The sequence below is a fragment of the Chiloscyllium plagiosum genome, chromosome 26 (genome assembly GCF_004010195.1).
Source record: "Chiloscyllium plagiosum isolate BGI_BamShark_2017 chromosome 26, ASM401019v2, whole genome shotgun sequence".
NCBI lineage: Eukaryota > Metazoa > Chordata > Chondrichthyes > Orectolobiformes > Hemiscylliidae > Chiloscyllium > Chiloscyllium plagiosum.
The window spans coordinates 2,006,805-2,019,027 of record NC_057735.1 but is presented as its reverse complement, the minus strand read 5'-3'; the positions used below and the strand labels follow the sequence as shown (position 1 = coordinate 2,019,027).

The 12,223-nt window shown below is 45.5% G+C and overlaps 1 protein-coding gene across 1 annotated transcript in view; it reads right to left on the bottom strand.

Moving 5' to 3' along the window:
* The window catches only part of LOC122563018 (synaptophysin-like protein 2), a 33,491-nt gene extending 25,784 nt beyond the window's left edge, over positions 1 to 7,707 (bottom strand). Inside the window, exons 1-2 of the mRNA XM_043716325.1 lie at positions 7,439 to 7,707; positions 7,263 to 7,334 (exon numbers count right to left, since the gene is read on the bottom strand). Of these exons, the coding sequence (XP_043572260.1) occupies positions 7,263 to 7,334; positions 7,439 to 7,459 (93 nt within the window). The 5' untranslated portion in view covers positions 7,460 to 7,707. The remainder of the gene's footprint in view (positions 1 to 7,262; positions 7,335 to 7,438) is intronic.
* Between the last annotated feature and the right edge of the window lie 4,516 nt (positions 7,708 to 12,223).

The window sequence follows — 12,223 nt, the reverse complement described above, 5'->3', positions numbered from 1 at the left end:
CCTTAGGTCTCTTTTATATCTTTCCCCTCTCACCCTAAACCTATGCCCTCTAGTTTGGACTCCCCTATCCTAGGGAAAAGACTTTGGCTATTCACCCTATCCATACATGTCATAATTTTATAAGCCTCTATAAAGGTCACCCCCTCAGCCTCCGACACTCCAGGGAAAACAGACCCAGTCTATTCAGCTCCCATTTTTCTAAATTCCAATAGATACAGGCCCAGCCTGCCCACACATTCCTCATAAGATAACACCTTATCTCAGGATTCAGTCAACTGAACCTTCTCTGAACTCCTCCTAATATGATTACAATATTACAATCTTAACAATATTTAATTTGAGTCTGAACTCTTGTTTTTAATCAAGGTTCATCATTACTTCCTCGATTTTGTACCTGATACACTTATAAAGCCCAGATTCCATTGCCCTTTTTAATCCCTTTCTCAACCTTATAGCTTGAATGATTTGTGATCATACAAGCCCAGGTCATCTTTTTCTACTCCCTCTTTAGGATAACACTGAAAAGGTGAGACAACTCCAGGAAATAATAGGGGCTTGGGTGTGGATTTAGACTCCATAAGGTCTGTGTCAGTTCTTACATCAGAGTAGATCATGAAAGTTGCAATTTTTACTCCTTAGTTTTCTTTCACATTATTCTTGCTAAATAATTATCCAGTTGGTGGGTGGCACGGTGGCATGTGGGTGGCACGGTGGTTAGCACTGCTGCCTCACAGCGCCAGAGACCCGGGTTCAATTCCCGACTCAGGCGACTGACTGTGTGGAGTTTGCACATTCTCCCCGTGTCTGCGTGGGTTTCCTCCGGGTGCTCCGGTTTCCTCCCACAATCCAAAGATGTGCAGGTCAGGTGAATTGGCCATGCTAAATTGCCCGTAGTGTTAGGTAAAGGGGTAAATGTACGGGAATGGGTGGGTTACGCTTCGGCAGGTCAGTGTGGGCTTGTTGGACCGAAGGGCCTGTTTCCACACTGTAAGTAATCTAATCTTGATTTGAAACAATAATCTAATATCTGTAGCATTCATTACTTTACTAATCATCTGCGCAAAATCTTATTCACTAGATGTCCCAAGCAGTTAACCAGTCCACTTGGCACCTATACCCATACCTTCCCTGTCCTGGGAGTATTTGATGGGACAGTGCAGAGGGAGCTTTACTGTGTATCTAATCCCTTGCTTTCCCTTCCTGGGAATGTTTGATGCGTATAATGTGGATGGATCTTCACTTCAGTTTAAAAGAGCAGAGGGAGCCTGACTCTGTAGCACACTCTCTGCTGTCGCTGTTCTGATGGCAAGTTAGTGGATGACACTTCCTAGCTTTCTGTTTGGAGTAGGGGAGTACACACTGTGATAATACTATGGCTTTAAGAGGTGTATTGCGTCTTGCTTTTTTTTTAAAGAGGAGAGGTTGAGCCAGAGACGTCAAGCAATCTGCTCCAAAGTCACAGCTTCTGAAACTTTGGGTCCTTTTTTTTGAAGAGTTGGAACAACAGAAGCATCCTGAGTGGGTGGGGTCAAGTTCCCACAGAACCAGGATCGGTTGTTTAGGTTTAGCCTTCTGTAACAGCAGTGTTTTCCCTCTCACTCATAGTTAAAACCTGGGGCTCTCTTCCTTGGCCTCCCATACAATTTTAGAAAATCTATTTTTCTGAATTTGCCTTTGCATAGGTGTTTTTTTTTTATTATTCATTCATGGGATGAGGGCATCGCTAGCTAGGCTAGCATTTATTGCCCATCCCTAATTCCCAGACTATCGCTGTGGATCTGGAGTCATTTGTAAGCCACTTCTCTTCCCTAAAAGAGGGTGGTTCCTGTCGAATGTGGTATTTAGGGAGAGTTACCATGTTACTGATGATTAACCTCCCCCCTTGCTTCCCTCCAAGGCCCCAAGGGATCCTTCCATATCCGTCATAAATTCACCTGCACCTCCACACACATCATTTACTGCATCTGCTGCACCCAATGTGGCCTCCTCTATATTGGGGAGACAGGCCGCCTACTTGCGGAACGTTTCAGAGAACACCTCTGGGACACCCGGACCAACTAACCCAACCACCCCGCGGCTCAACACTTCAACTCCCTCTCCCACTCCACCAAGGACATGCAGGTCCTTGGACTCCTCCATCGTCAGACCATAGCAACACGACGGCTGGATGAAGAGCGCCTCATCTTCCGCCTAGGAACCCTCCAACCACAAGGGATGAACTCAGATTTCTCCAGTTTCCTCATTTCCCCTCCCCCCACCTTGTCTCAGTCCCAACCCTCGAACTCAGCACCACCTTCGTAACCTGCAATCTTCTTCCTGACCTCTCTGCCCCCATCCCCATTCCGGCCTATCACCCTCACCTTAACCTACTTTTACCTATTGCATTTCCAACGCCCCGCCCCCAAGTCCCTCCTCCCTACCTTTTATCTTAGCCTGCTTGGCACACCCTCCTCATTCCTGAAGAAGGGCTTATGCCCGAAACGTCGATTCTCCTGCTCCTTGGATGCTCCTGACCTGCTGTGCTTTTCCAGCAACACATTTTCAGCTCATTCTTATCAGATCGCATGGATCAGTTGGAGCAGCAGTTAGAGGCAATGAGGAATTTACAGGAACTAGGGGGTGTGATGGATGGCAGTTGTAGGGAGGGAGAAAAGCCGCAGATACAGTCAGGTAGATGGATTAACTCCAGGAAAGATACGAGGGGAGGCAGGTAATGCTGGAGTCTTCTGTAGCTATCCCCATTTCAAACATGTATGCTGTTGTGGAAAATGTAGGGGGTGATGTACTCTCGGGGGATGTAGCACAAACAGCCAAATTTCTGGTATTGAGTTGGCTCTAATGTAATGAGGGGTATGTTGGGTTCCAAGCGATTGATTGTGTTAGGGGACTCTCTAGTCAGAGGCACAGACAGATGTTTCAGAGGCCAACAGCAAAAAATCAGAATGGTGTGTTGCCTCCCTGGTGCCAGGATCAAGGATGGCTTGGAGAGGGTGCAGAACGTACTCAAAGGGGAGAGGAACCAGCAGCTGGTAATTGTACACACTGAAACTAACGATAGGGGAAGGGAAAAGGATGAGATTCTGAAGGGAGAAATTAGGAAGTTAGGCAGGAATTTTAAAAGGAAGTCCTCGAAAGTAGTAATATCTGGTTTACTACTGGTGTCACAAGCTAGTGAGGGTAGGAATAAGAAGATAGAGCAGATGAATGCGTGGTTGAGGAGCTGGTTTATGGGAGAATGATTCACATCTTTGGATGGTTGGAATCTCTTCTGGGATAGAAGTGATCTGTACAAGGAGGACGGATTGCACCTGAATTAGAAGGGGACTAATATACCGGCAGGGAGATTTGCCAGAGCTGCTCAGGAGAATTTAAACTAGTAAGGTGGGTTGTGGGACCTAGGGAGATAGTGAGGAAAGACATCAATCTGAGACTGGTACAGCTGAGAAAAGGAGTGAGTCAAATAGTCAGGGCAGACAAGAACAAAGCAGAGAACAAGGTAGGACTGATAAATTAAACTGCATTTACTTCAGCGCAAGAGTCCTAACAGGTAAGGTAGATGAACTCAGAGCATGGTTAGGAACGTGAGACTGGGATATCATAGCAATTAAAGAAACATGGTTCAGGGATGGACAGGACTGGCAGCTTAATGTTCCAGGATACAAATGCTACAGGAAGGATAGAAAGGAGGAGGAGGGTTTTTTTTGATAAGGGATAGCATTACAGCTGTGCTGAGGGAGGATGTTCCTGGAATACATCCAGGGAAGTTATTTGGGTGGAACTGAGATATAAGGAAAGGATGATCACCTTATTGGGATCGTATTATAGTCCCCCTAATAGTCCGTAGGAAATTGAGGAACAAATTTGTAAGGAGATTTCAGTTATCTGAAAGAATAATAGGGTAGTTACGGTAAGGGATTTTAACTTTCCAAACACAGACTAGGACTGCCATAGTGTTAAGGGTTTAGGTGGAGAAGAATTTGTTAAGTATGTACAAGAAAAATTTCTGATTCAGTACATAAATGTACCTACTCGAGAAAGTGCTAAACGTGGCCTACTCTTGGGAAATAAGGCAGAGCAGATGACTGAGATGTCAGTGGGGGAGCACTTTGGGGCCAGCGACCATAATTCTATTAGCTTTAAAATAGTGATGGAAAAGGATAGACCAGATCTAAAAGTTGAAGTTCTAAATTGCAGGAAGGCCAATTTTGACGGTATTCGGCAAGAACTTTCGAAAGCTGATTGGAGGCAGATGTTAGCAGGTAAAGGGACGGCTGGAAAATGGGAAGCCTTCAGAAATGAGATAATGAGAATCCAGAAAACGTATATTCCTGTCAGAGTGAAAGGCAAGGTTGGAAGGTGTAGGGAATGCTGGATGACTAGAGAAATTGAGAGTTTGGTTCAGAAAAAGAAGGAAGCATGTGTCAGGTAAAGCAGGAGAGATTGAGTGAATCCTTAGAAGAGTATAAAGGCAATAGGAGTCTCATGCAGAGGGAAACCAGGAGAGGAAAAAGGGGACATAAGATAGCTTTGGCAAACAGGGCTAAGGAAAATCCACAGGGATTTTATACATAAAGGATAAAAGAGTAACTAGGGAGAGAATAAGGCCACTCAAAGATCAGCTGCAGGAGATGGGAGAAGATACTAACAGAGTACTTTGTATCAGTGTTTACAGTGGAGAAGGTCATGGGAGATATAGAAAGTAGGGAAATAGATGGTGACTGGATCAGTGGTGCTCGAAGAACACTGCAATTCAGGCAGCGTCGATTTTGCTGCTCGTCGGATGCTGCCTGAACTGCTGTGCTCTTCCACCACCACTGATCCAGAATCTGGTTTCCAGCATCTGCAGTCATTGTTTTTACCTCTACCAAATAGATGGTGACATCTTGAAAAAGTGTCCATATTACAGAGGTGGTGATGCTGGATATCTTGAAACGCATAAAAGTGGATAAATCCCCAGGCCCTGATCATGTGTACCCAAGAACTCTGTGGGAAGCTAGAGAAGTCATTGCTGGGCCCCTTACTGAGATATTTGTATCATTGATAGTCATAGGTGAAGTGCTGGAAGACTGGAGGTTGGCAAACATGGTGCCACCATTTAAGAAGGGTGGTAAGGAACAGCCAGGGAACTATAGACCAGTGAGCCTGATGTCGGTGGTGGGCAAGTTGTTGGAGGGAATCCTGAGGGACAGGATTTACATGGAAAGGCAAGGACTGATTCGGGATACTCAACATGGCTTTGTGTGTGGGAAATCATGTCTCACAAACTTGATTGAGGTTTTTGAAGTAACAAAGAGGATTGATGAGGGAAGAGCAGTGGACGTGATGTATATGGACTTCAATAAGGCGTTCGACAAGGTTCCCCATGGAAGACTAGTTAGATCACATGGAATACAGGGAGAACTAGCCATCTGGATACAGAACTGGCTCGAAGGTAGAAAACAGAGGGTGGTGGTGGAAGGTTGTTTTTCAGACTGGAGGCCTGTGACCAGTGGAGTGCCACAAGGATCAGTGCTGGGTCCGCTGCTTTTCATCATTTATATAAATGATTTGGATGTGAACATAGGAAGTAGTTAGTACATTTGCAGACAACACCAACGTTGGAGTGGTGGACAGCGAAGGTTACCTTAGATTAAACCAGGATCTTGATTAGATAGGCTAATGGGCTGAGCAGTGGTAGATGGAGTTTAATTTAGATAAATGTGAGGTGCTGCATTTTGGGAAAGCAAATCTTATCAGGACTTACACACTTAACGGTAAGGTCCTGGGGAGTGTTGCTGAACAAAGAGACCTTGGAGTGCAGGTTCATAGTTCCTTGAAAGTGGAGTCGCAGGTAGATAGGATAGTGAAGAAGGCGTTTGGTATTTTTAAATTGCTTACAGTGTGGAAACAGGCCCTTCGGCCCAACCAGTCCACACCGACCCGGCGAAGCGCAACCCACCCATTCCCCTACATTTACTCCTTTACCTAACACGGGCAATTTAGCATGGCCAATTCACCTGACCTACACATCTTTGTGACTCGTGCAATTCTGGTCTCCTTCCTATCGGAAAGATGTTGTGAAACTTGAAAGGGTTCAGAAAGGATTTACAAGGATATTGCCAGGATTAGAGGATGAGAGCTCTTGGGAGAGGCTGAATAGGCTGGGGCTATTTTCCCTGGAGTGTTGGAGGCTGAGGGGTGACCCCATAAAGGTTTATAAAATCATGAGGGGCATGGACAAGATAAATAGACAAGGTATTTTTGCTGAGGTGGGGGAACCCAGAACTAGGGGGTATAGGTTTAGGGTGAGAGGGGTAAAATGTAAAACAGACCTAAGTGGCAACCTTTTCACACAGAGGGTGGTACGTGTATGGAATGAGTTGCCAGAGGAAGTGGTGGAGGCTGATACAATGACAGCATTTAAAAGGCATCTGGATGGGTATATGACTAGGAAGGGTATAGAGGGAGATGGGCCAAGTGCTGGCACATGGGACTAGATTAGGTTGGGATCTAGTCGTCATGGACAAGTTGGACCAAAGGGTCTGTTTCTGTGCTATACATCTCTATAACTCTGTGAGGTTATACCCAGTAATCGCCAATAAATTCATGGTCAACATTAGACTCTTCATATTAGATTTTTAACTGAATTCAAATTCCACCATCTGCTGTGGCAAGATTCAATCCTGGGTCCCCAGAACATGACCTGCATCTCTACATTAACAGCGCACTGATAATTCCACTAGCCCCTTGCCTCCCCCTAACACATTTATGGGATATAACTGTATTGGAACAGTTACTGTTTAGTAAGTAAATAATCTATTATTCTGTTGTTTTTCCGATTTCTTCTGGTTTTGTTGTATTTTAACTATAGTGTATGAATAAAGTTTGTTTTGCTTCAAGCCTGGTAGTTTGACCAATCGAATTGCGTCCAGAACGCAACGCCTTAAAATGAAAACAAGATTCCAGGCTATCATAATATTTGGAGGGGGTTTGGTTCGGGCCATAACAGGATACACCGTTTTCACTCTCAGAGAGTTTTGTAACTGCACTCTGCCGCTAATCCGGTCCCTCTGTATTTAACGGCATCTTCACAATTTCTTTACAAACTGGAGGTCAGCCTGAACCTCAGTCCTGCTGCAGCCAAACAAACTTCACAGCAGTAACAAAGGCAGAGAGTTTTCAGTGCTAACACCTAATGGTACAAGGAACAGGAACTGCACAGAAACCGAGCCCGTCCGCACCTTCCCGACTAGAACTAACTGACAGCAAAATCTCAGACTCACCCACTGCAACACTTTGATAAATCCCAGCGGCTCTTTCAGAGGACTGATATCAAGTTTAAATGCAGGGAACTTCTGAAATTATAAAGAAAAAACATTTTATTAAAATAAACAAAGTCATTCGCGTTAAAAATAAACTTAGGGAGGGAAAAAAAAACTTTCTGCAGCATGTCTCAAACCTGAAACGAAGCCGCTTCCATTCTGTCTGGCTGTGTCAAAGTGGTTTCCTTTCTGCTGGGTACTGGGAAGGTCACAGTGGTTCAGGGAAACATGCAGGGGCTGATTTGAAGCGGGGAAGCAGTTTCCTAACACTGACAAACAGCAGCATGTGACCAGGGGCTGGCCAAGCAGGATGTCAGTAACCTCCACTTACACTCACACTCCACACCTCAAAGTCAAGCCGGTTCGAAACTAGAAATATCAAACGCTCAAAGTGCAGAGCAAAAAAAAAATTCAAAAATATAGCTCCACCCAGAAACGCAAACTGCAAACGTCATGGACACACCTCCACTTCCTCAGAAAAACTACAATCATCTCATAGACCTCCTTAAACGGTAACATAGAATCCCTACAGTGGGGGAACAGACCAAGCAACCCATCGAGTCTGCACTGGTGCTTCAAGGAGCATCCCAGTCTGACCCAGCCCCCTTTCCTACCTCCAAAACCCCACATTTCCTACAGCTAACCTGCATATGCAAATCTCTGGACAATTTCCCATGGCCAACCCACCCTAACCTGCACATCTTTGGACTGTGGGAGGAAACCGGAGCACTCAGAGGGAACACATGTAGACACAGGGGGAACGTGCAAACTCCACACAGTTGCCCAAATGTGGGATTCAACCCAGGACCCTAGCGCTGAGGTAGCAGTGCTAACCACTGAGCCACCCATTATTTCCAGGGACCCCCATAAACACTAACATTATCTGTCAGAGACACCCTGTACAAACTGACATTGTCCATGCTCTGGACACTTTGACCAATTTCTGTAATTAAAACACTTTACCACAGTGCTCTCATCAGTGAAGGGGGTTTTGGTTAGCAGTTCAACATGATTGTATGAACAAAATATTCCTTATTAAAAACACCATGTGGGCATTTCCCAAATTCCCACGATATTTACTCTGTACCTAGTACTATCACTCTGAGAAAGGATATTATCTGCAATGATCCACGTGTTTGAGTTGAGTTGTTGTTGTCTCCTCTCTGATGTAGGCCGAGCTCTCTTCCATGAACGTGGATCTCACAGGTCAGAGCAGAGCTTCTCCTGGGTTTTCTTACCTTGCCGCATGGTCTTCCACCATGAGGCTTCATTGAAGGCGTGCGTGTTTTTATCCCGTCTTCTTTCTTACCTTCCAGAAGTTCTGTAACTTCTGGCCAATGGGGTCATGAGCTGGGTTCAAATCAATCAATGATTGTGCCAACACTTTTCACCATTGCTATACTGGGAGAGTAAAGTGCACATACTCAGGCAGTCAAGGTGCCCAAACATCTGATCAATGCTTCTCCAATACAGAACCATCAGACTGGTTATATTGGTTCCTCTTGAACCTTCGTAACCTCTTTCATCTTCTCTGTAGCCAATTGGTACTGGCTCCTGTTTAATTTAATTTGGCCAATTTTCTGACAGGCCCAATTTCTCCTGCTATGGGTCATTTTAGAATATTCAATATTGGGCCTGTGCTCCCTTGACCACATTAGCATTATTTGCCAGAGACCCCTATAAACACAAACATCATGCCCCAGGAACCTCCTGTAAATGCTAACTCTATCTGTCAGGGACCCCTGTAAACACTAACATTATCCCATGACTCCTCCTGCACCTGCAGAATATTTGTAGCTATCTCTTACAGATATTGTTGCAATTCGTGAAACCATTTTAACGATTTGTTTTTCATAGACATTGGCAGATTCATAATGATTGAGGAGAAAGTGAGGGCTGCAGATGCTGGAGATCAGAGCTGAAAATGTGTTGCTGGAAAAGCGCAGCAGGTCAGGCAGCATCCAAGGAACAGGAGAATTGACGTTCCGGGCATGAGCCCTTCTTCAGGAATGAATTCATAATGATCCACGAGTATTATGATCCACACCTGTAGAACATGTCCCCTGTAAATGTGTGCAACATTGTGGAGGTCTTTCAAAAGATTATAATCTACTAGAGCCTATTACCCATCACTTTGCAAAGGGTCAGACTCATCACGTTAGCTTTAGAAGAATGTATCACACAGTCTGAGTGCATAAAACGTTTCTCCTTGTAGAAAGTGTTTGTTATAAATTGCAGTCACTGTAAAGTGACGTTTGCAGCCATCACAATCTGCTCCCTGGCTGTTTCAGCCCAGGTCTTTGTGTGTTTATATTTCCCTCACTGGTTCATCCTGTTCGACTTCTGCAAGGTCTGGAGGTTTGGTTGAAATGCTGTAACCTCATTGGTGAATGACACAAAACATTGAGGTCTGCATATATCAGTTACCTGGAGTAAAACAGAGAGAAAGTGAGGTCTGCAGATGCTGGAGATCAGAGCTGAAAATGTGTAGCTGGAAAAGCGCAGCAGGTCAGGCAGCATCCAGGGAACAGGAGAATCGACGTTTCGGGCAGAAGCCCTTCTTCAGGAATCCTGCGCTTTTCAAGCAACACATTTTCAGCTAAAAACAGAGAGAGACTGTTTCCAGACATGAGCACACTCAGTGAATGACAAGGTCAGGACACCGGTGACCCCCGGACACATTCAGACCCTCACACTAGACAACAATATCTCGCAATTATAAGGTACATTGAATGTAATAAGACATTTCAAAAAACCTCAGAGGAATCCCCACGAGGGGCATGGGCTGGGGCCTCATCTTCTTACTCTTCACATCCATGCCATAAGGAGAGTGCAGTAGCCACATCGATGTCTTAGGGAGGGTGTGGTAGTTACATCGATGCCTTAAGGAGAGTGTGGTAGTTACATCGATGTCTTAGGGAGAGTGCGGAAGTTACATCCATGACTTAAGGAGAGTGTGGTAGTTACATCGATGTCTTAGGGAGGTTGTGGCAGTTACATCCATGCCTTAGGGAGAGTATGGTAGTTACATCGATGTCTTAGGGAGATTGCGGAAGTTACATCCCTGCCTTAGGGAGGGTGTGGAAGTTACATTAATGTCTTAGGGAGAGTGCGGAAGTTACATCCATGCCTTAGGGAGAGTGTGGAAGTTACATCGATGTCTTAGGGAGGTTGTGGCAGTTACATCCATGCCTTAGGGAGAGTGTGGTAGTTACACCAATGCCTTAGGGAGGTGTGGTAGTTACATTGATGACTTAGCAAAATGTGTTGTAGTAGTTACATCGATGTCTTAGAGAGGGTGTGGTAGTTACATCCATGCCTTAGGGAGGATGTGGTGGTTACATCCATGCCTTAAGGAGAGTATGGTAGTTACATCGATGTCTTAGCGAGATTGCGGAAGTTTCAACCCTGCCTTAGGGAGGGTGTGGAAGTTACATTGATGTCTGAGGGAGAGTGCGGAAGTTACATCGATGTCTTAGGGAGGTTGTGGTAGTTACATCGATGTCTTACGGAGGGTGTGGTAGTTACATCGATGTCTTAGGGAGGGTGTGGTCGTTACATCCACGCCTTAGGGAGAGTGTGGTAGTTACATCGATGTCTTAGGGAAGGTGTGGTAGTTACATCCACGCCTTAGGGAGATTGTGGTAGTTACATCGATGCCTTAGGGAGAGTGTGGTAGTTACATACATGCCATAGGGAGAGTGTGGTAGTTACATGGATGTCTTAGGGAGAGTGTGGTAGTTAAATCGATGCCTTAGGGAGAGTGTGGTAGTTACATCCATGCCTTAGGGAGATTGTGGTAGTTACATCGATGCCTTAGGGAGACTGTGGTAGTTACATCGATGCCTTAAGGTGGGTGTGGTAGTTACATCGATGTCTTAGGGAGGGCGTGGTAGTTACACCCAAGTCTTAGGGAGATTGTGGTNGATGTGTCAGGGAGGGTGTGGTAGTTACCTCCATGCCTTAGGGTGTGTGTGTTAGTTACATCCATGCCTTAGGGAGGGTGTGGTACTTACAACCATGCGTTAGGAGAGTGCGGTAGTTACATCCATGCCTTCGGAAGGGTGTGGTAGTTACATCCATGCCTTAGGGAGGGTGTGGTACTTACAACCATGCCTTAGGGAGAGTGCGGTAGCTACATCCATGCCTTAGGGAGTGTGCGGTAGTTCCATCCATGCCTTAGGGGGAGTGCGGTAGTTACATCCATGCCTTAGGAAGAGTGCGGTAGTTACATCCATGTCTTAGGGAGAGTGTGGTAGTTACATCGATGCCTTAGGGAGGGTGTGGTAGTTACATCCATGCCTGAGGGAGAGTGTGGTAGTTACATCGATGCCTTAGGAAGGGTGTGGTAGTTACATCCAATTCTTAGGGGGGGTGTGGCCTTAGGGAGGGTATGGTAGTTACATCCATGCCTTAGGGAGATTGTGGTAGTCACATCGATGCCTTAGGAAGGGTGTGGTAGTTACATCCAATTCTTAGGGGGGGTGTGGTAGTTACATCCATGCCTTAGGGAGAGTGTGGTAGTTATATCCATGCCTTAGGGAGGGTTTGGTAGTTACATCGATGTCTTAGGTAGGGTGTGGTAGTTACATCCAAGTCTTAGGGGATGTGTGGTAGTTACATCGATGCCTTAGGGAGGGTGTGGTAGTTACATCCATGCCTTAGGGAGGGTGTGGTAGTTACATTGATGTTTTAGGGAGGGTGTGGTAGTTACATCGATGTCTTAGGGAGAGTGTGGTAGTTACATCCATGCCTTAGGGTGGGTGTGGTAGTTACATCGATGTCTTAGGGAGGGTGTAGTAGTTACATCCATGCCTTAGGGAGAGTGAGGTAGTTACATCGATGTCTTAGGGAAGGTGAGTTAGTTACATCCATGCCTTAGGGAGATTGTGGTAGTTAAATCGATGCCTTAGGGAGGGTGT